Source organism: Schistocerca serialis, chromosome 5 (genome assembly GCF_023864345.2).
Source record: "Schistocerca serialis cubense isolate TAMUIC-IGC-003099 chromosome 5, iqSchSeri2.2, whole genome shotgun sequence".
Taxonomy (NCBI): Eukaryota; Metazoa; Arthropoda; class Insecta; order Orthoptera; family Acrididae; genus Schistocerca; species Schistocerca serialis.
In genome coordinates this window covers 717,924,550-717,949,707 of record NC_064642.1, presented here as the reverse complement: position 1 = coordinate 717,949,707, position 25,158 = coordinate 717,924,550, and the positions used below count along the sequence as shown (strand labels likewise).

The 25,158-nt window shown below is 40.8% G+C and overlaps 1 protein-coding gene across 1 annotated transcript in view; it reads right to left on the bottom strand.

Annotated features, from left to right (window-relative positions):
* Positions 1–434: 434 nt before the first annotated feature.
* LOC126481538 (leucine-rich repeat-containing protein 49-like) overlaps positions 435–25,158 on the bottom strand; it is a 148,524-nt gene continuing 123,800 nt past the window's right edge. Inside the window, exons 7-9 of the mRNA XM_050105352.1 lie at positions 18,240–18,476; positions 3,617–3,832; positions 435–1,946 (exon numbers count right to left, since the gene is read on the bottom strand). Of these exons, the coding sequence (XP_049961309.1) occupies positions 3,635–3,832; positions 18,240–18,476 (435 nt within the window). The 3' untranslated portion in view covers positions 435–1,946; positions 3,617–3,634. The remainder of the gene's footprint in view (positions 1,947–3,616; positions 3,833–18,239; positions 18,477–25,158) is intronic.

Below are 25,158 nucleotides of genomic sequence, written 5' to 3'. Positions count from 1 at the left end.
TTACCAGAATACAGAAGAAAATAGATGCACAAATCTGTGTGTACCATTTTTATTGTGACATATTTAATATAAATACTCACAAGTAAAGATTGAATATGAATAAGACTGAAGGAAGAAGGAATGGTTCAAGGGCACAATTAAAAGCCAGTAGTGAACTGACATGTAAAAACTACAAAGCTGTAAAGCTGGAATCCTTTTGTACGCAGAATATTACATCAACAATGGCCATCCAGAATTAAAAGTATGTGAGTTTAAAAGTTGCTCCAAATTTACAACTTGTGAGACAACTGCTCACTTCCATCTTTCTATGAATCATGAAGTTGTTGACGTGGACAAATAAACGTAGTGTTACTTAAATTGTCAAAAAGGATAAATGGAGAGGGCTAGCACACAAACACTCTCTCTCTCTCTCTCTCTCTCTCTCTCTCTCTCTCTCTCTCTCTCTCTTTCTCTCTTCTAACTACCTCCTCACACTCTGTTCCTCTTACACCTCCCACCCCAGAATCTGTCCCTCTCCATCTGTTTCCTACCACCCCCTCCCACTTCCACACCTACCTCCTTACACTTTCTTCTTTCACCTCACACCTTTTCATTGTTCACCTGCCTCCTCAAACAGTCTTCCTTTCCCACCTCCTCTCTGTCCATCTCCTGTCCCACCCCATTTTCATCCTCACCGCCACCCTCACCCCAATGGGAGGTGGTGATTACCACAGTACTCCGAGTGTAACATTTGTTGTTTTTTCTCCTTTTTCTGGTGCCATACAACAAGATAAATTTGGCCTGAAAGATAGTCTCTCAAGTATGAAGCAAAGTCTCTCTTCATACATGCTGTCAACCTCAATAATGAGTAAGTTTTGTTGCTAAGCCTCATAAAAGCAGTAGTCTTGTTTACAATACATTCCATCAACTTTGACCACAGTCAATGTAATTGCTTTCAAACCATATGTTTCCATATATTCAGAAATAGTGCTTGGGAAGGATGCACTTGTCACAAAATCTTCATTTAATTATATTCAAAATATAAAACTTAGGTAATAATATAATATTTAGGTAAAACTGGAATACCCCATGCTTCTGTGGGAAGACATCTATTGCCTTCTAGACTTGAGTGCTATAGCTGAAGTTGTAATGCATCCAAAAGTGAGAAATAAAAAAGTTTTTGATGTAGTGGACACTTATGTTTCTGACTTGAGTTATGTAGGTGAAGTAAAGATAGTGACACATCCAAAAATGTGAAACAAAGAAAAGTTCTTCACTTACAGGGGATATTTATTTATCACATTTCCTACTTGAGATATATAGGTAGAGTGAAGATTGTGATACATTCAGAAATACAGATTGAAAGAACATTTTGTTATATTTTTATCTCAGTGCTTCTTAGTATCACTTTGTGACACTACAACAAGATGATATTTTTGTTTTCAAAACAGATTTTTTAATCTGAAATATGCTAACTTGGAACATGATTCAGAATCAATATTAAATTTTAGGTTCTCACATAACTTGCTAGTCAGTTCAAAAGTTGGTATGATGCAAGGATATACACTTCTAATAGGAGTATGGGTACCGAAGCACTGTAATATTCAAACCAGCTTGTGGGTTGTGATAAGTTACTACTGTATGGTAAGTTAATGGTTTAAGCTCTTCCATTCATTACAGTTACTTATCGTAATAGTTATACAACAGAGTTGAGTGATGTATGAAAGCAAGTTTGCAAAACATTCTGATCTCTACATCTGTAATAATTATGTAAAGAAATATGATGTCACAGTTGCTTTGTTGACACCATAAGTGATGAAAACCAATAAAATATCACATTTTAATCATGTGGAGATGCCTATTAATTAGCCCCATAATTTTTTATACCTCATTACTCTAACTGCAAATGTCTAGATTTTTACTCATTCCTTTTCCAATTTCATAGATTTTTTCTTTCCATCTGGGATCTGGAAAGAACATTGTTTGTTTTTAGAAACATGAAATATAATGTTTACCTCTTAACATTCTTGTGTGTCTCACCATACTTTCCCTTTAAAGTGAGTAAAGTTTTTCCCACTTTTATATACTTGATGTTTGCTTTTATTTGATAGTTTTAAACTTCATATTCTCTCTAATCATGTGGTTATTCATTCAAACATTATGGAACATCAGTTTCAATTCACATAATCAGTAAAACATTATAACATAAAAAACACACTGAATTCCAGCTAAATCATTTCAGAATTTCATGATTATAAATTTATAGGATTCAGTTCATATTCTATAAAAGGAAAGGGAAAGAACCAAGTTGCAGTGAAATTTACATGTCATATGACATTTATAATAATGGTCAATCATTAAACAATTTAAGTGGATAAAGTAACATTATCAATAAATCATATCGTTACTGCAAAAAGTAAACTGGCACTGAAGTTGATGAAATCTTATCAGTGTAGGATGAAAATAATGAATCATGAAAATAACTGCAAAAATGCAGTTTCATTCTCATCTACACAGGCAAAAGTAAGGGAATCCAACAATGTATACAATTAATGATATGAATATAATAGAGGGAAACATTCCACGTGGGAAAAATATATCTAAAAACAAAGATGATGTGACTTACCAAACAAAAGCGCTGGCAGGTTGATAGAAGTCAAATCCTGCCCGGAAATGAGATCCGTCCTTCATGAAATCCTCCCCACTCCACCAAGAGTGTCTTTCCATCGTCCACCTAACCTTCGTAACCTCTTAGTTCATCCCTATGAAATCCCCAAACCACCTTCCCTACCCTCTGGCTCCTACCCTTGTAACCGCCCCCAGTGTAAAACCTGTCACATGCACCCTCCCACCACCACCTACTCCAGTCCTGTAACCTGGAAGGTGTACACGATCAAAGGCAGAGCCACGTGTGAAAGCACCCATGTGATTTACCAACTGACCTGCCTACACTGTGAACCTTTGTATGTGGGAATGACCAGCAACAAACTGTCCATTCGCATGAATGGACACAGGCAGACAGTGTTTGTTGGTAATGAGGATCACCCTGTGGCTAAACATGCCTTGGTGCACAGCCAGCACATCTTGACATAGTGTTACACCGTCCGGGTTATCTGGATACTTCCCACTAACACCAACCTGTCAGAACTCCAGAGATGGGAACTTGCCCTTCAGTATATCCTCTCTTCTCGTTATCCACCAGGCCTCAACCTCCGCTAATTTCAAGTTGCCGCCACTCATACCTCATCTGTCTTTCAACAACATCTTTGCCTCTGTACTTCCACCTCGACTGACATCTCTGCCCAAACTCTTTGCCTTTACAAATGTCTGCTTGTGTCTGTGTATGTGCGGATGGATATGTGTGTGTGTGTGTGTGTGTGTGTGTGTGTGTGCGAGTGTATACCTGTCCTAAGGTAAGTCTTTCCGCTCCCGGGATTGGAATGACTCCTTACCCTCTCCCTTAAAACCCACATCCTTTCATCTTTCCCTCTCCTTCCCTCTTTCCTGATGAAGCAACCATTGGTTGCGAAAGCTTGCATTTTGTATGTATGTTTGTGTTTATTTGTGTGTCTATCAACCTGCCAGCGCTTTCGTTTGGTAAGCCACATCATCTTTGTTTTTAAATGTATACAATTACCTATATAGATCCTTCAGTCTACACTTTAAGTTTTTGCATACACTGTTTCATGTAGGAATCAAGATGAGAGTAATCAACAAGTGTATCTCTGACAAGCTCAGCCAATATACTGGGCCACTGTGCCTCCAACATATGCAGTTTCTCTACAGCAGCACAAGCCACCTCCAAAAGATATGCCAAATGCACTCGTCCTCTGTGCCTCCATAGCACATCCTCCTGTATGTAAATGAAGAAACAAAGATGAAAGTTCTTGTGTAGGTAACTCATATACATAAAAATGATAATTTAGGCATTACATGCAGTTAAACTGTATAAATCTGAATAATGGAAATTTATGTAATGGGCAGATGGTGTTATTTGTATGAAGAGGTATGTGTACTTTCAAGTGTCATTCAAATTGTGTGTTACATGAATATATAGCAGTTTCGTCCTTATTACAACAAAACTTTGCAAAAACAAGATCTACTTTTTGTCATCTGCCATTTAATATTTTGAATGCTTGTGGGTAAATATGCCCTCCAGTTTTCCAGATTGTGTGCTACTTGAGGGTTAAAGAAGGAGACATGTAAAGTGGATGAAAATGAACACTACTGACACTTTCTGCAGCATTTATTGTTGCTATGGTTTGCAACCTGTGGACTAGTTTGAATCAGCTGTTCACACTAGTCATCTATCCTATTGTGATGTAAATAGATTGAAATTATCCACATTTGTTTGTATGTAAAAGATCAGTTGTACACTCTCAACCTAGATCCAACCAACTGCTTCAGATGAAAACTCCTTTGTAAAGTATAGCCTAAAATTTCATATAATAAAAGTTGGTAGTCATGTAACATAACAATATTTTCAGCCTTTGCTTAAAATTGCTTGAAATTATCCATTCCTTTTCACACTGATTTTTTTACTTTTACTTTCTTTATCAAATTTATTCATGTGGTTCAATCTTTTCTGGGTTCTATTTTAGATCTTATCCTCAGCTTTATTAAAATGTATTGTTTGTTTGATTGATTTATTCATCCGTGCCTACATTGGTAGGTTTTGTGGAAGATGGCTTCCATGATATAATCCCTCCTAGCATGATACAAGAGAAACATTCATATTAATTTTGACCCATTTTTTAAGCAACTGAGGTATTTCAGTTGAAGCACAAGGTCAAAATACTTTGATTCAGATAACTAGTTTGACATAAAAGATGTTGTTTTAATCACAATTAATAATTAATTCAAACATTGATAACACTCGCAGTACTTTACCTAGACAAAATTATTTCAGTTATGTAAACCCCTGATCAAACAGAATCATTTTATACACATCACAAGAACATTCTTTTTGATTTTTATTATGGCATTTTTCTTGTGGTTTTTGTGTTTGTATGTTTTTACCCCTTCATGCCCATTTCATCCTCGTTCACTCAATACACTGGGTTGGTGCATAAGTTCATAGTATTTTTCCATAAGTTTAATAAACACAACAGTTACACATGAAAAGACTTTAGTCATCAATAATATATTCCCCCTTCACTATTTACAACAATGTGGCAAATGTTGAGTAACTTTTCAATTCCTCAATGGTAGAAATCATGTAGTTTGAGGTGAAAAACTTGTTGATCCAAATTTGGAGCACATTTTCATCCAACAGGGAAGTTTCTTGAAGGTTGTTTAATACAGAGCAGAGAAAGTGAAAATCTGAGGGCACCAGATCAAGTGAATGAGGTGAGTGCGGAATGACTTCCCACACCAATTCGTGTTTGTTTTGTCAGTCTAACAGAATGCAGGCTGGTGTTATCATGGTGTATCATCATTTCATGCAGTCTTCCTAGTCATTTTTCTTGGACTGTGTCTACAAGACATCTCAGCTGTTGACAGTTAATGTTAGCAGTGATAGTTACATCTCAGGGAAACAATTTGTAATACACCACACAACATCACTGTTCTACCAGATGTGTAATATTATCTTTTGTGGATGTGTGCAGGTCTTTGTACAGAAAGTTGTTGTTTTGTTTGGGCTCAACCATTTCTTTCTTTTCATTATGTTAGCATAAAGACACCATTTCTCATTACCAGTAATGATACAGGATAGGAATGGTCATTGTTAGTCACAAGCCAATTGGTGATGAGCAAGCAGAGATGTACATATGGCCACACACTGATTTTTGTGATTTTGGCTTAGAGCATGCAGTACGCACACACCTTATTTTTGAACATTCCCCACTGTAATCAAATGTTGCACAATGGTGTAATGATCACAGTTCCTTACATTTGTCAGTTCTTGAATACAATGACATGGATCATTGTGGATTAAGGCATTTAAATGATCTTTATCAAACCCCGAGGATCTTCCTGAATTTGGAGAGTCGCTAATGAAAAAACAATCTTTCTTAAAACGAGAAAACCCATTTCTTGCTGTGCTTTGTCCAATGGTATTATCCCCATACACTGCACAAATGTTTCTGGCTGCCTCCACTGCTGTCACCTCTCTGCTGAACACAAACAGAAGAATGTGTCAAAAATGTTCCGATTTCTCCACTTGGTACACCATTTTCTAGCATACACCTCTCCACTCACTATTTCCAAATGACAGTATATAAATTCAAATAGCAACAATGAACTACAAATAAAAAAGACACTCAATAAATAAATATGTAGCAACCAGAATAAAAACATTCGGAACTTGTGCATCAACGTAACATTATAAATATGGTTTGTATGTGAACAGAACTGGGCATTTGTGATGGGGCTTCAAATCTCAATTAGATGTATTGAATTATCAATCAGCATAACTTAAAATTATATGAAACTTAATTGATTCATAGGAGATCTTGTAATTTTGTGTAGGGCTTGTTTGATGTCATGGGAATGAGGTGTCAAGCCACCAGAATACAAGAAACAGCCCCAGGTGTAGGTGGGCAACAACTGTGCAGAGAGTCTTGGCATAATATCACATCTTGGCCTCGTTCATTGAACAGTATCCAGAGCTCAGTTATGCACCAATATTTTGCATGTTAGCATAGCTTTTCAGTTCAACAAGGTGTGATTCTAGTTCAAAATGACTGTAGACAATCCTGTGTGCTTATTCCCAAAGTGTTGCAAAATAATGTGTTGCAATTTCACCATCAAGAACACTGGGGAATTGTTTGCACTAAAAAGTTAGTGCCCTGACACTGTACTTGGCACGGCATGGATGCCCTCACTGAACAGATGACATCACAGTGTCACACATGCTTGGAGAACCAATCTGCTCTGCCACAGACTTTCTCAGCTTGGCCTAAGAGTCAACTGCCATGGCAATGAGTGCACATAGACTTTGCAGGACCATTCTGGAACACTCATTAGCTCATGGTGGTATACTCTTTTAGCAAGTTTCCATTTGCAGTGCCTATGAGCTCTACCACATCATGTATCACCATTCAAGCATTGTCCTCCATGTTTTGCATCGAAGGTTTGCCAGAAGTACTTGTGTTAGACAATGGACCACAGTTCACTTCAGGTGCCTTTGAACACTTTTGTGAACCCAATAGCATCTGTCATCTAACAAGTGCTCCGTTTCACCCGCAGTCCAACAGAGAAGCAGAACACTTTGTAAGCACTTTATATCAACAGGTGACAATGCTTCACATCACCCACACACAGGAACAGGCACTGCAACTCTTTCTCACCCCCTATTGCTCCCACCAACGACACGGACCATCACTGGCGGAACTTCTTCACAGCTGCCGCCATTGGACACTGCTACACTTGATACACCCACCACAGCATCTAGTGCTGCCAATGGTCAACAAGTATCACTTTGCGCTGTGCGATCTTGTTCTTTCAGGGTTTATGGCAACCATGGGCACTGAGAAAGAGGCATGATACAGGAATGCATTACCTCTTATATGTACTTAATTGCAGGTCCCGATGGTTTCCAGCACTGCCACCAGAACTAAATGTGCGCATGTCATTTGCCCCATCATTCTGCTGCTTTTCTTCCCCCAGATTCAAGCTTCACAGGACTGCACAGCCTTCTCAGCTGCCCACTGGTACCATCAGGGAACCCCAGAAGCAGCAGATGGAAGATGCCCTCTCACCCCCGCCATCCCTGCTTGCCTACCCGATGGACCAGGACCCGCCATCACTATTGCTGTCACGATCACCGTCACCGTCATCATCGCCCCAGCACATGTCCTCAGGCCAGGACATGTGCCCTGTCATCAGTTTTCCGGAGGATGTTCTGTTGCAGCCAGATGGCTGGGTATGTGTTATAACTTCAAGTTGAACAAATATATTTCAACGATGACGCAATACATGAAAGTCACAGATCAAGTAAACAGAGTAAGACGTGTGTCACTTTAACAGTCAAATCGTAACTGAGTCCAAGTCAAGGGGCTGCTAGCTGGCTGGCTGCTTGGGTGGTGCTGCTGCTGCATGGCTGGCAGACAGCACCTCATGTAGAGGACACACGTAACTGCGCGGCGGCACTTTGAAAGATTGGCGAGTCACAACACTTTTTCCCCCTTTGAAGTTTTTGCACAGTTCTTGATGGAGGTGCCCTGTAGATTGCTAACGTCCATAGGTGTTGTTTGACTGGCCGTAAAGTCTCGAGGAGGAGGCTTCCCGTACGGACGGAAGTGCCCCGATGATAACGGGTCGAGATGACAGGAGACGTGGGGGTCGAATCTGCTGGGGTGCCATGCATCAATCTGCCCATTGTGGCAAGTCCGGTTGTTATAACAGGAGACATGGGTGACGTGTCCACGTCTGTAGGAGAAGGAGGCAAGTAGAGTTTCTCCAACAGATGGGGGTCATCTGGTTCGTGCATGGGCACGTCTCCTGTTGGCGTCAGTTCTTGTGCTGGCACCGATATGATGATGAGAGGACTGCGTTTTGAGTAACGAGAGATTCCAGGATCCCAAGTGTCAGATAGAGCCAAAGGTGGTGTAGCGGCATCCAGAAAAGGCGTTGCCAGCACACGAGGCCGAAGCTGGTCCGAATGATGCACCGCAACACCCGTGTCCGTCTGGATTCCATACAGGCGTTGGCCACGGTGTCGTAAGATGCAGCCAGGACTCCATTTTGGCTGCCTGCCATATCCCCATACCCATACAAGGTCATTGGTGGTGAACCGGCCAAGCGAAGGCACCCGCAGCCGTAAGGTGGAAGGCCGCAGAAGATGAAGTAGCATGCAGGGCTGTCAGCCATGTAAGAGCTCAGCTGGGCTGTGGCCGCCCATGGGGGTGAAATGGTAAGAAGTCAGAAATTGGAGAAGCGCATCATTAGCAGCAGAATAATTCAGGAGTTTCCTCATTTGAGCCTTAAATGTGCAGACCAGTCGTTCAGCCTCACTGTTTGACTGTGGATGGAACGGAGGGGCCGTGACATGCATGACGCCGTGACGGGCTCAAAAATCCGCAAAATCAGAAGAGGCAAATTGCAGACCATTATCAGTAACAAGAGTAGAGGGAAGGCCTTCCAAAGAGAAAATACGAGCTAGAGCATTGGTGGTTGCCACGGTGGTAGGCGATGAAAGGAAAGTTAGAGTACGCTTCAATAACGAGAAGCCAATAAGTACCTAAAAAAGGACCCGTGAAGTCCACATGAATATGCTCCCAGGGCTTCTCAGGTGAAGGCCATGGTGACAAAGATGACTTTGGGGTGGCGACCTGTGACACACAAGGGCCACTGGCAGCGACCATGTGTGCGATTTCAGAGTCGATGCTGGGCCAGTACACATGACGGCGTGCCAGAGATTTTGTGAGAGACACCCCATTGCCCTTGGTGAGACTGATGACCATAGATGTTAAGTCCCATAGTGCTCAGAGCCTCAGAGAGCCCTTGGTGGAGGAGGCGTAAGACCAAAGCCCGCAAAGACGTAGGTACCACAACACACAGTGAAGCATTGTCAGTGGAAAGGAGGATAACACCATCCCTAGCCATGAGGTGGTAGCGAAAGCATAGTAGTTCCACAACGGATCAGAAGTCTTAGCAGATGGATGATCTGGCCAACCCTTCTGAATACAGCATTAAACCTGGGAGAGGGTAGGGTCAGAACCCGTAGCAGCTGCCAGCTCGTCCCCGGTGATGGGGAACCCGTCCACAACCTGCTGCTTGGCAACATCCAGGTGAAAACACAAACATTTGTCCATATCAAATGCCAGATCAGGACCCATGGGAAGGTGAGACAGTGCATCAGCATTCGCATGTTGAGCCGTCGGCCGGAAATGAATCTCATAATTGAAACGAGACAAGTAAATAGCCCAACGCTGGAGGCCGTGCACAGCCTTGTCGGGAAGTGACGTTGATGGATGAAACAAGGAAACAAGTGGTTTGTGATACATAACAAGATGAAATTTGGATCCATAGATAAAAACACCAAACTTATGAAGAGCATAAATAATGGCCAAAGCTTCTTTTTCAATTTGAGACTACTTTTGTTGGGCATCCGTGAGCGTTTTGAGGCATAAGCAATGGGTTGTTCAGAACCGTCAGAAAAACGGTGCGCAAGGACTGCACCGACCCCATATTGAGAGGCGTCTGTGGCAAGAACAAGATGTTGTCCAGGTTGTCCAGGTTTCTGCATAGTCTTCCATTTCTGAAAAGCCGCATCGCATGTTGCGGACCAGTGAAAAGGCACATTTTTATGCAACAGGTGATGCAACGGCTGAGCGACCGAAGCAGCAGACAGTAAAAACTTGTGATAGTATGCTATTTTCCCCAAGAAGGCCTGCAGTTCCTTAACAGATGTAGGGCGATGAAGGGCATCGATCACAGTGACAGTTTGCTGAAGTGGACGAATACCATCCTGAGAGAGTTGAAACCCCAAGTACGTGATAGACGCCTGATAAAATTTTAATTTCTAAAGATTACACTTAAGACCGGCAGTCTGTAAGACATGAAAAAGTGTGCGGAGATTTTGAAGATGTTCATCAGTGGTGGAGCCAGTGACAACAATGTCGTCCTGGTAATTTATACACACAGGGACAGTGAGCAATAATTGTTCCAAGAATCGCTGAAAGAGAGCAGGGGCACTGGCAACCCCGAATGGCAATCATTGGTATTGATAGAGGCCGAAAGGTATGTTAAGGACCAGAAACTGCTGGTAAGCAGGGTCGAGAGGAAGTTGATGATAAGCTTCTGACATGTCAAGTTTAGAAAAATACTGGCCTCCAGCAAGTTTAGTGAACAATTCTTCAGGTCGAGGCAGAGGATAAGTGTTGAAAAGGCATTGAGCATTTACAGTGGCCTTGAAATTGCCACAGAGACGAATATCACCATTTGGCTTAGCAACGACAACGACAGGAGAGGACCACTCACTGGAAGTGACAGGAAGCAAGACCCCTGAAGCAGTGAGACAATCTAGCTCCCATTTGACCTGATCACGATGGGCCACAGGAATGGGCTGAGCCCAAAAAAACTTAGGCTGAGCAGTGGGTTTGAGAGTGATATGAGCTTCAAAGTCGTTTGTACAGCCTAACCCAGGAGAAAAAAGGGACGAAAATGTCGTTGACAAGGAATCCAATTGAGCATAAAGAATAGCATCAGAGACTATATTGACAGAGTCATCTATGGAGAACCCAAAAACGTGAAAGGCATCGAAACCAAAAAGATTCTCTGCGTTACTATGGTCAACAAGAAATATGGGAACAGTGCAAACGACAGATTTGTATGATACCTCAACATCAAATTGTCCCAAGAGAGAAATCTTCTGTTTGTTGTAAGTCTGTAATTGCCTAGTGACAGGTGACAGGATTGGAGAACCCAACTGAAGATATGTCTGAGAATTGATGATAGTGGCAGCAGAACCAGTATCCACCTACATGTGAACATCTCAACCAAGTATTTGGACAGTGAGGAATAACTTCCCTGATAGGGAAGAAGTACAATTGACAGACAACACAGAATCAGTATCAGCACCAAGTTCATGAACATCATGTATGCGGTCGGATTTGCAAACGGATGACACATGACCCTTTTTTTTTTTTTTGGATCTGTGACACACGGCCCAACATCGTGGACAATCCTCTCGTGAAAGTTTTGTAAAACACCGTGGACGTGAAGGAAGTTGCCGTGGGTTTTGCTGCAGTTACTTAGAGTTTTGTTTACGGTTAGGCCAAGGCTGCACTTGGGAGTGTACTGTGGCCACGTCGGCGGGCAGGGACACGCCACACGCTTCGTCAATAGCGCACAGAGGTTGTATTTCCTCGATGTCACCCCATGCCTCTATTTGCACTACAGTGGCTCGAGAAATTTCAAAAGACTGAGCGATGGATAGGACTTCATCTAGAGTTGGATTTGCCAACTGAAGGGCACGCTGCCTAACTTCTTTGTCGGGCGCCGACCGGATAATAGCATCCCGTACCATGGAATTGGTGTAGGATTCTTTGTGAACATCAGTAACAAACTTACACTTTCTACTGAGGCCGTGAAGTTCAGCAGCCCAAGCGCGATAGGATTGATTCGGTTGTTTTTGACAACAATAAAAGGCAACACGAGAGGCTACCACATGCATATGCTTTTGAAAATAAACGTACAGAAGCGAGCACATTTCAGCAAATGACAAAGATGCAGGATCTTTCAAAGGAGCCAATTGTGACAACAACCGATACATTTGAGGTGAAATCCATGAAAGGAACAGAGACTTACATGTTTGGTCATCTGCGACATGAAATGCCAAGAAGTGCTTTTGAAGACGTTTTTCGTAATCAGACCAGTCTTCCGCCGTCTCATCGTAAGGAGGGAAAGGAGGTAGAGACAACGACGAGATACGCCCCGCATTTGATGCCGTGACGAAATCACGAATTGCATTTGTGAGAAGTGTTTGCTGTTTTATGAGACCTCACAATAGTTGCTCTAAAGTAGCCATGGAAACACATGGGTCAACGATGAAAAAGAAGAATCCCATCCTCGTCGCCAGTTGTTATAACTTCAAGTTGAACAAATATATTTCAAGGACGACACAATACATGAAAGTCACAGATCAAGTAAACAGAGTAAGACATGTGTCACTTGAACAGTCAAATCATAACTGTCTGTCTAGCGGCCACTGGCTGGCTGGCCACTGAGGTGGCGCTGCTGCTGCATGGCTGGCAGACAGCGCCGCATGTAGAGGACGCGCGTAACTGTGCGGCGGCACTTTGAAAGATCGGCGAGTCACAACAGTATAGTCGGGAGTAAGCTGTCCTCCACAGTCACGGCTTCCGGCCCATCTCATCATCCAGTGTGCGACCTCCTTCGCCATTTTCATTCGTAGCCTCACTACACAACAGTGGTGGCACTTCGGTGGGCAGGGGGGAATGTGCTGGCATAGGCTGATGCCAGAACATCATGCGGCATAGAGGTGACAAGGAGATTGACAGATGCCCATGACAGACTTGCTGGAAACGCGCTGCCAATACCCTCTCGCCCACCAGTAGTTACGTAGCTGCTGCAGACCAGAGGGCCAGTTAGTTCAAGTCCATCACTGAGTCAGAGCTGCAGTCACAGCCTCTTGCTCAGAATCAGGCAGCACATAGTGAACAGAATAGTTAGACTTGGTACAGGGACCATGCTCACTGAGGATGTGAACCGGGCCTCGGCTGGGATTGACATGCTTCATCCTCAACCACTCCCACCTTCTGGGGACGAATTTGTAAATGTGGTGTCAGTTATCACCAGCCTCCCATTCCCTGTGTTGTGTATTCACCTGGCTAAAGTGGACTACAACAGAGAGCTTGTACTACAGAATGAGAAAGCTTAAGTTAAGTAGCTCTTTGTTTATATTGATGAAGGAGCCAGTTATAATAGTATGCAGTTTCTGTTACAGAAAGAGGATACCAGCCACCAAACAACATCCTCTCCTTCCTCCCATGGTGGAGCTCTATAGAGACAGTGAGATGACATAAAAGCTGATAATGAGGATTTAAAACCCTATATAATAACTTACATATTATTATGTAGTGGGTGATGTAAGTATTGCAGTCAATCTTCTGTCAGTAATTTGTCACTTGAAAATCTCAATGTCATGTGTTACTTTCACACTTTGTATGTTCTCGTCTGTTTGTGTCAAGTTGCTATATTGTTGATGGTCTGTTCTGTCAGATATTCCCTGCATAGGCCTATGCAAACTTGCATGCTGTCTCAATTATTGCAATTCATTTTGAAGGGTCACACAATGGGATTGCTAGTTTGTTCACTGTCATTCTTTCAGTTGATGTGTTAATGTGCACTGTCTGCATAACAGAACTATAATTTTCTGTGAATTGTATTTCCTCACAAGTGTACATAGCTTCCCGATTGAGGTTCATACAATGTAAATGCTGGGTACAGGGACCATGCTCACACAGGATGTGAACCAGGCCTCAGCTGGGATTGACATGCTGGACTTCCGGGATGGGATCACTCTGGCAGAACTTATAGGTGGAGGAGCCGGATAATTGGCAGAGGCCTTCTGCCAGGTAGTCGCTGCAATTCATAACAACAGTGGTAGAATCTATGTCTGCAGGTAGGATGATTAGGTCAGGATTTGTTTTGAGATTGTGTATGCCTGTTTTTCTTATACTGAAAGTTTGGTGTTCTGAGGAAGGAACCTGTGGAAGGATGGTGACGCTAAGTTGAAAGTAAGGAATTCTGGGAAGGTGACAAGCGAGTGTTTAGGTAGGGGGGGGAGGGCGGTGATGATGGTTGAATGGTGGTATGAACTGGAAAAGGTAGGGTTCAATGTTGGAATTAAGGTGGTTTTGATTGGAGGGATTGGCGGCAAAGAAGTGCTCCCACTGGATGGATCAGGAGGAGGAGAGTAGGTCTTTAAAAAGTCCAGCATGGTTAAATTTGTGTGTATAGCTGAAGATGAGGCCTTTGGATAAGATTGAAACTTCTGTGGAGCTAAGGGTTTTGGTGGAAAGGTTAACAACAGTGTTACACAAGTGTGTTGGCTCTAGATTTGGTGGTGAGTTGATAGAAGACAGAACAATGACTTAGGGATGAAGGGGTACATTGGAATAGCTTCTGAACGAATTTCTCCGATGTGAATAAACTCAGACCCAACTGTCAACATAAATGAATGATAACTATACAACTGAGTGTCCCCTTCTCCACCCAGAACCACCTCAGACTGAAACAACTGAACCACATCATTCACCAGGGCTTTGGTTACCTATCATCATGCCATGAAATGAGGGACATCCTGCCCAAGATACTTCCCACCCCTCCTAAAGTGGTGTTCTCTCACCCAACCAACCTCCACAACTTTTTAGTCCAAGGATCATATTCTTGTGGAAGACCCAGGTGCAAAACCTGCCCAATCCACCGACCCAGCACTTCCTATTCCAGTCCAGTTACAGGTTTATACTACCTCATCAGGGGCTGGGCCACCTGTGAAAGTGGCCATGTCATTTTTGTCACTACAGGTATGTCGTACCTGAGTGGTCAGGCTTTATGGGAGTGATTTTATGGTGTGAAAGGGATGATAGCTATCAAAATGCAGGTACTGTTGGTGGTTAACAACAGTGTTACACAAGTGTTTTGGCTCTAGATTTAGTGGTGAGTGAAAATGCAGGTACTGTTGGTGGTTAATAACAGTGTTACACACTTTCTATTCCAGTCCTGTTACAGGTTTATCCTACCCCATCAGGGGCTGGGCCACCTGTGAAAGTGGTCATGTCATTTGCCAGCTCTGCTGCAATCATTGCACAGCTTTCTGTATTACCAACCAGCTGTACACCAGGATGAACAGCCACTGCCAAACTGTGGCCAAGAACAAAGTAGACCACCTTGTGCCACAACATCCAGCTGAACATAACACATTTGATTTCCATGGCTGCTTTACTACCTAAGCCATCTGGATTCTTCTCTTCACCACCACTTTTTTGAACTGCACAGATGGAAGTTATCCTTACAACACATTCTCCACTCCTGTAATTGTCCTGGCCTCAACCTATGGTAACCTACTATCCCCACATCCTCCACCCAACAGTTTCCAGCCCCTCTGTCTTGTTATCTCCTCCCCATTCTCACCTACCACCCTTTTTATTTACAGCTCCCTGCCAATGCATCCACCTGTCTTTCCCTGCTCCTTTCTTCCCACACTTCCATGCCCCACGACCTCCTGATGCTGCACCTGTTGTAGTTTAGTCCCTGCACATGCCACCAGAGAGCATCTGTCTCTCTCCGCATCCCTTCTCCTTCCCTGTTCCCTCCAGATAGCTGCTTGCACCCCATATGATGTTGCATTCTGGCCCAAGATGCTGGAGTTGGTGGTAATGTGTGTGTGAGGTATGCCTGCTCTCTCTCTCTCTCTCTCTCTCTCTCTCTCTCTCTCTCTCTCTGTGTGTGTGTGTGTGTGTGTGTGTGTGTGTGTGTGTGTGTGTTTTACTGATGAAGGCTGTGACCAAAAGCTTTATGTGAGTGTCTTTTAACTGTGTGTGTCTGTGTCTTACATGTCCTCTTTATGGTAAGTAGCAGTCTATCTTTTCCCACATTGTTGATATTCCTACCTGGAGTTTCCATTGTTTGATTTGTCTTTTGAAAATGTGTCTCCCTAAATAGCATGTCACTGTGTTTTGTGTTACTACTGAGCGTTCTGTTAAGCACTGCATATGTTGTTTTATGTGCTGTCATGTTTCATTAGTTTTATGTGCACCAGTGAATTATCTTCTGTAGCATCTCACATGCATATCATGTCACTGTTTTGTGTTACTACTGAGTGTTCCATTAAGCACTGCATATGTTGTTTTGTGTGCTGTCATGTTTCTTTAATTTTATGTGCACCATTGATTTATCTTCTGTAGCATCTCACATGCTTTGTGCTCAGGTTGTTTTTTGCATATGCCTTCACCACAACCAAGAGTTCATCAGTGTATCCCTCAATCCTGTCGTCGTGTCCATCCCCACCCGTTAATTGCTGCAGGGGTTCTATGGCAATGTCTTCATTATTACTCCATTATCCGTTTTCCATGATGCAGGCATCATGCTCTGTTAAAAATTAGATTTGTGGTGCAGATTTGGCATGACTAAGTGAATACAATCTGGACCCAGGTTTTCTTTCCTTATTAATCTTGTTATTGCTACAAACACTACATACAGAGAGAACAGGCAAGTTGTATAGTTATCATTCATTTATGTTGGTAGTTGTGTCTGAGTTTATTCACAACTTTTTCTGTCATCATCTGGGAGAAATTCATTCAGAAGGTATTCCAGTGTACCCCTTCATCCCTAAGTCACTGTTCTGTCTTCTTGGCGTGGGGTGAATATGATCAGTGTGATTTAAATGTTCTCAGTCAGGAACCGGTAAGATGGTCATCATGAGTTGACCTGGAATTGTGTGTCAATGATGCTGGCCCAGTGTATGTATCTAGTTTCCAACAGTGCTGTCCTGAAGATTGTCTTAGTTCCCCACATTATCCTATTCTAATTATGCAGTCCCTAGTGTTTACCATTTACTAGTAACATTGTTGTTTTAATATCATGTGTCATGGTAGTCTGGTTAGTTCAGTGCCCCCAGATGTTTGGCTTTAAATTATTTTTCTTTCTTGTTAGATGTTTGCTTGTACTGTATTTCTTATTGTTGCTGTCAGCATGTGTGCCTTGTAGTCTATGTTGTCATAAGTTGTGTGTTTTGCATTTCAGCTATCTGTCTTTTCTTGTATTATGTTGTTGACTTATTGACACCTCTAGTCTGTGCTGTGAGACTGTCATAAGGTGTAATTCACTTTTATATCAGTTCTTACAAGTCTTCTTTTGTCACTGACATAGCATGCAATGTTTGATATTTTATCTAAATATGGTTCTACCCTGTGGGAAAATTGCATGTATATGAATGCAGTTACCTGTACCTCCACCACCTTTAGGCTATTTTAATTACTTTCCACTATTAGTTTCTTTCTATGACAGCTGCCATGGGCTGTGGATCACTTGTAACTACATATACATATGATGCAAGGCATGTTAGTTTTCCTGCATCTTTTGTCCTCCAGTTCTAGTTTTCGTAGAAGTAATAAGGAATATATTGCACTTACAACTGGATGCAAGTCATGTGCAAAAGATCTCCGAACAAAGCAATATCCACAAGGAATTACATTCTTCATGAAGCAACTTGCCAGGTGTTATTGCAAGCAGATCATAACAGAATTAAATTTAATATGCCATTTTTGCTGATTCAGGGATTGGTCACAAGTATCTGAGCCCAATAGACCATCATTATTGATCACTCAACAAGTCTGTATCATCAGATTTGATATATTCTTAGAGATATTGTTTAAATAGCTTTCAGCATGTACATGTCATTCCAAGTGAGATATTTTTGTACTTCTATGACTGACAATTGTTCGGTTAGAAGTGTATTTGAAGATGGTCTTGTTACTGGCATACTTCATTATTACCTGAATTAGAATTCTTCAACTATGCCTAAATGAAAGGTTAGTAGTATTGTTGGTTTCTTGATTTGTAAATGCAAGTATATGAATAGAAAATTTTGTTCACTAAGTTTATCTATAATGTAACTAATTTGGTGATTTTACCATGTTTGTGACTGACTGTCCTTATCTTGTATTAGCTTGGCATATAATATTCCAGTATTGTTCCAAAACTTTAAGTGCTAAAATAATGAAAATTTCAGGATGCAAACAATAAACAAAAATGTGAAATTTCCATGCATTTAGCTTATATTTTCTTACCTGTGTCAGAGAAGATCTCCGCCACTGCAATGCTTCTTTCCCCACAACACTCCGCAAAGCAGGATCAGCAGTCCACAGCCACTGCTTAGCTGACATCTGTTGATGCTGTTGCTGTGTACCAGTAATCTGCAAGCGACCAAGAAGTGGCTGCAAAAGGCTCTCAGGCAGGGACCACAGAATTATGTCACTTAAGCCTTGGAACTCTTCTGATGCTTCGGCTATGTCTTCATCCTTTACCTCCAAAAAGAAATTTAGACAGTCAAAATGTTTCCACTGTATGATATAACATTATGTTTTGTCGTGTTTAATGCTATTTATTTATTTATTTTTCATTAATTCATCTTCTGTAAATGTAAACATGAAGGAGAACTTTCAGGAATGTGGAGTAAATCAAGGCACATCAACACAGTGAAACAGAAGTTAGAAATTCATCAATAATTAGCTGTTCTTTAACTGTTTCTTAATTATTTGTGGCTATATCAGGAAAATTGAACTGAATGAAATTATTAGGAAATTTGGTACTTTGGAAAACAACTGCTTCCTTGGTTATATCAAAAAGTTGCTGTTTATCTCTTACTTCTAACTTTACAGTAATTCTTAACCAGTTGTATGCCTGTTCAGTTATCATCTAGATTGTGTCTTGTGTAGTTGAGTTTAGGATCTCGATTAGTATAGAATCATGGAACTTTACAGTTTCTGTACATTTCTTTAGATTCATTGGAAGGTAATTTATGAAAATTAAAGGAGAAGACTGAAGCTGATAAGAAAAATTTTATAATTTGAGAGTTCTTCCGGCTGACAGTAAACAGGCCTGATGGCCCAAACTCATCCAGGAGAACGTGAATTTTTTAATCTTGGGTTCTTCCATTAAAGCACCTGCCTTATTGCACTATTGAGCTCAATCTATCCCATTTTATACTAGGAACTGGTCTGGAATAGCAATCATAATATGAATGGATACATCATTGTGAGGCATGCTCTGTCTGGCCTCTCCATCAAGGCCTGTCCAGCTTTGGTGGTACCACTGACCCTTGGCTTCACTGAAGCAAACAGACGCAACCACATGCATGGGAAATACCTTGTAATGGCAGGAAAAGGGCAATAAGACAATACAGCTTTTTCTCTGAAATACCTAAATAAAAAAAAAAGGATGAAATAAGTCACCTATAAATCTACATGTTATACATGCAGTGCAGAGACATGGGAGCTGCAAGTCAGAGAGAATGAAGGCCACTTACAGTGGAAATGGACTTTTGGAGAAGCAGTTGTGGCATTTTAAGGATGGTACATGTGAAGAACAATTCTATGAGACAGATTTTCGGAGTCAGTAAGAGAATAATTGATACGATAGAAGCAAAACAGCTGTTGTGACTGAACCATCTAAAAAGAATGAATGATGGTTGGGGGAGGAGCAAAATGAATTTGGAACTGGATTCAATAAGAGTGAATGAAGAAAGGATGCCCAATGAGAAAAAAGGAAGGAAGATATCTATGAGGCAATGATGGCCAGAGGCCTCCAGGAAGGAAAATACCTGAATAGAAAGAATTGGAAAATGAGAAGTGGGAAGTGGTGTCAGCAATAAACAATTCACTTCTTGGGCAGCATATGAAGCATGTAGATGCACGTTCTGCAACTGCAGTATTGAATTTGAATAAAATGCCAACACCAGTTGCATTTTTCTCTTTATTTTAAAAACTGTGGCCAGTTTCAGCCCTCAAAGCCATGACTGATTGGTTCTGTATACTCTGACGGCACCTGACATATACCACAAGATAATGGCCTCGGGAGCCAAAACTGATCATGGTTTTTAAAAGAAAAAAAGGTGCAACTGGTGTTGGCATTTTATTAAAAAAACAGTACATAGTATTTGTATTATAGTGACGAAATAACCAGATGGTCCCTTTTGTGGTGGAATGGTTTGTGTGCATCAAGAATACACATAGCCATACAATGATCATAAACATGTTATTTTCCCACTGTTGACATCTGCTGGATAGGCAAGCTGGCAGACCTGGCTATTTTGTGATATGGCCTAAAACCTAGGATACAGCAAAAGGAAAAAAATACAGCTGCTATATTTTATGAGAACATGCAGTTCCACTGTATGGTTTAACAACAAAAGCAATCAATATTTGATGAACTCATAATTTAATTGGATAGATAAAAAATCTACTCACTGAGCAGAGGCAGAACACACATACAAAAGAAAGTTGTAATTAGGCAAGTTTTCAGGGCCTGTTGCTCCTTCATCAGGCAGAAGGGCTGAAGGGAAAGGAAGAGGGTTGAAGGAAAAGGACTGGAGAGATCTAGGAAATGGGGTAGATTTCGGGAAGTCACCCAGAACTGTGGGTCAGGGGAGACTTACTAGATGGGATGAAAAGGAAATATTGATCATTGGGGGCCTGCATCAGATGTGGTTTGAAAACCTGAAACAGGATAATATGTAAGACCGAGATTACTGATTAAACATCATGCATGAGCTAACAAAAGTGAAAAACTAAGTGCATGGTACATAACCATGGGCCATTGGGTGGGGGCCAGTGAAAAATTTATGGGTGAGACGATGAAACGTGTATAAAACTAAAATAGAGTGAAAAAAAGAGTGGTTACTATGAAGAATGCTGAGATGCAATAAATTAACGTAAATTACAACCATGTGGATGGCAAGAAGGAAGGGTATGTTATAGTCCAAGCTCCCACCTACAGAGTTCCGAGAAACTGGTATCTGGGGGAAGAATCCAGATGGTGCATGTGGTGAAACACACACCAAGGTCACAGCTCTCATGTTGTAGAGCATGCTGTGCAACAGGATATTGCATATTGTCAGTATACACCCTCTGCCCACTGGCAACATGCAATACCCTGTTGCAGAGCATTCTCTACAGTGTGACAGTCATGGTCTGTTTCACCATATGCACCATCTGGATTCTTCCCCCAGAAACCAGATTATCAGAACTCCACAGGTGGGAACTTGCACTGCAATATGTCCTTGGTTCTCGCCATCCACCTGGCCTTAGTTTATGTTAATTTCTTCCATCTTCGCATTTCTTCATAGTACCTACTCTTTTATTCACTCCATTTTAGTTTTATACATCTTTCATTGTCTTACCTGTCTATTTTTCACCCCCCCCCCCTTTCCCCACCCACCACTGTTACGTACCATGCGCTTTTCACTCTTATTAACTCATGCATGTTGTTTAAGCATTAATCTCTGTCTTGAATATTATCCCGTCTGCCACCTTTAACCTCTCAGGTTTTCAAATCTTGTCCGATGTAGTGCCCAACGATCAGTCTTTCCTTTTCATCCTGTCTGGTAAGTCTCCCATGACCCATGGTTCTGGGTAACTTTTCTGAAATCTCTTTTTCTAGACCTCTCTAGTACTTTTCCTTCACCACTCTTCCTTCCTCTTAACCCTTCTGCCTAAAGAAGGAGCCAATGGCTCTGAAAGATTGCCTAATTATAATTTTATTTTGTGTGTATGTTCTGCTGCCACTTGGTGAGTAGATTTTTTATCTATTCAATTAGATTATTACTGTATAGTTTAAGGACAATGGCATTTCTGATCATTGTGCTCTCTTTATGGAGTAACCAAAAACAATAGAACCTTGGTCAATTAAAACCTACACCAAATCCCAGTTCAGCAAAGAAAATATGCACTTATTCTATCATAGAGTAAATAAGGTGGAGTGGGCTATAGATCATTGTATTTCATGCTCTGAAAATTTTGCTAATTTCTTGGAAAACTTCCTACATGTTTTTAATGAAACTTTCCCCCTTGGTGTACACTATAAAAATGTAGGAAATAAAGTCAACTGGATTGCTGAAGGAATAAAAATCTTGAGTGCAAGAAAAGACGGCTACATAGGGAACTAAAACATAACAAAAGTCCTGATTTGTTGTCTATGTGAAAGATTACAAAAATTTTTTTTAAAAAAGAACTGGCAAATAGATTTATATTGGATAGTGAAAACAAATCAAAAGCATGATGGTCAGTGATTAAAGCTGAAACAGGTGCCACAGGTAGAGGCCATCATATTTCTGAAATCAAGATAGAGGATAACGCTATTGTAAATCCTGCTCAGATTTCTGAATTATTTAATGAATTCTTTATGAATGTAAACAAATCTAATGTCAATGTAGCAGAGTACCCAGACAAGGTAAATTTCTTCAACAGTGAGCAATTTGATGGTGAATTTTTCAGTACATTTACCAAAACTACTGTAAAATATATAGAAAATGTGATACTATCACTAAAAAGTAAAACATCAGCAGGATGGGATGGGATACCAACAAAAGTGTTAAAAACAGTTTCTAAAACAATTACACAGCCACTAACCAATAGTTAACCAGTCCCTTCAAGAAGGTTATTTTCCAAACACACTGAAGAATGCAGTAGTTAAGCCACTATTCAAAAAAGGCACAAAAGAACATACGGGAAACTATTGCCCAGTGTCTGTTCTCCCATCACTGTCAAAAATATTTGAAAAGGTAGTCACCATACAAATTCAAAATTTAATAGAAAAATTTAAAATAATCTCAAAAAATCAGTATGGATTTCAAAAAGGCAAACCCACAGTATCTGCTATAAATAATTTTGTTGATAAAATTAGCTCATCTCTAGACAACTCACTGCATACCACAGGAATTTTTTGTGACCTATCAAAGGCTTTTGACAGTGTGAATCACTCCTTGCTACTCGGTAAACTGGAAAAGTATGGTATTAGAATGGTTTAAGTCCTATCTAACCAAGTGAAGACAAAGAGTGCTTATAACATCAGAGAAAGGAACTTATACTTTAAAATGGAAAACCATTTCACATGGAGTACCCCAAGGTTCTGTCTTAGGTCCCATTTTATTTCTGTTTTACATAAATGATCTGCACTTAATATTGGGTGTCACTCAGTTTTATTTGCAGATGACACATCTTTAATAATTGAAAGTAACAGTACTGATCAAATTTCACCAACTGTATTAAATACTTTAGAAAAACTAGATACCTGGTTTGATTTAAACGGCTTAAAATTAAACATGGAAAAGACTCGGTTAATGCAGTTTAAAACAAAACAAGCAAAATTAAATGATGTTCATGTCAGTCACAGAAACCAGGATTTGCAGGAAGCTAGCTGTGTGAAATTCCTAGGAATGCAACTAATAAAAATCTATCATGGGGATCACATAAACAGTACCTTGCAAATAAATTAAATAGCCTAGCATTTGCAATGAGAATATTGTACAATGCTACCAGTACGGCCATAAGAAAAGTATTATATCACAGCTACTTTGAGTCAGTAATAAGGTATGGAACTGTATTTTGGGGTAACTCAAATCATATGTGACGAATACTAAATCCTCAGAAAATCATCATTAGAAATATGCACAATGTAGGGCGAAGAAAATCATGTCATCCACTACTAAATAATCTAATTATATTAAGTGCTCCCTCATTATACATATATGAGGTGATTATCTTTGTACACAGTAACCCGGATTTATTTGTAGCAAATCATTTTCAACATGATTACAACACAAGAAATCAAAATAATTTTATGCTATCCACCCACTGTTCGAAACTCTATGCTCAAACTCCACATTATATGGGTATGAAAATTTATAACAAAGTGAAAGAAAGAGAATTGCTCAGCATAAATTTAGAAACACTGAAAAAATCCTTATATGAGAAACTAGTGCAGAAATGTTAGTATTCAGTAGAAGACTTCATAAATGACAACCTGAAAATTTGAACAGGAGAGAGCAAGTACTTAGGACTGCTAATCTTAAAAGTGTGTTACTTTTGAAAGAAAATTATGAATTGCTTAATTCAGTAATTATTCAGTACTGTATATTGTATTACTGGTATTATGAGGAAAATTGTAAACCAGTTTTTGTGTTTTAACGAGTCTCCTGTACTTCAAGTCAATGGCTTGAAATTGTATGTTTCTCCCGTACTTTAAGTCAATGGCTTGAAATTGTATGTTATGAGACAAAAAATTCTACTTCTACTACTTCTACTTCCTTTTGCATAAAGTATGCCAGAGGTAAGATAGTCCCTCATTGGATATTTAGGTAAGGACTACCCAGAAGAATGTCAACAGAACATGTTCTCAAAAGGGACTCAGATATGGATTGTTGCAGAATACATGATATGCAATCCATATATAGAATAATAACAATTTTACTGATGTAAGTATACATGGATCATTCAGACATGACAAAGGCACAGTGTGCACTAAACAGTCAGAAACACACACCTCCCCCCCCCCCCCCCCCCCTCCCCCCCGCCCCACCCGTCCCACACCCTGGTAGTGCAGAGCATTGGTTGGAGAGAGACTCTGCTCATGACTCCGTGTTCTCGAACAGATGTGCCTGACCATTTGTGCCGTGGCTGGGGTAAGAACCATGCACTGCTGGACCATTTCTTCAACGCATGATTCTCTTCCGACCAACAGTGCTGTGGCTGGGAAAGGCACCAGGCACAGCTGGACCATGTGTCCTAGGTGTAATTGTCCACTTGGAGATTAAACATCTTGTTTATTGTGGTGGAACAACCAATTTGCAGTGGAAGTAACTTAAATAATACTCTGACACAGTTCTCTAGACGATTTAATTGCTGCAGTATGATGTCATCATGGTTGTTGTTCACATCATATGTGTCAAAGTTGTCCTGTTCAATTTAGTAGGAGGACATTTTGAGCTGTATCTGTGATTTGGTGCAGATAATGCACCTGACTGGGAGAGTGTGCACAGTTGTTGGCCTTTACATGTGTAGAGACCAAAACACAGGTGGAACCAACATAGATGTGTATGAGAGTCCACAATGTGACAAATTGCTGTGTCAGTGGATTATTGCTGTGGAGAAGCAATGTGCTCTAGATCGGTGACAATAGGCAAAGTTACATTAGTTTGGTGGCCGCCAGGCA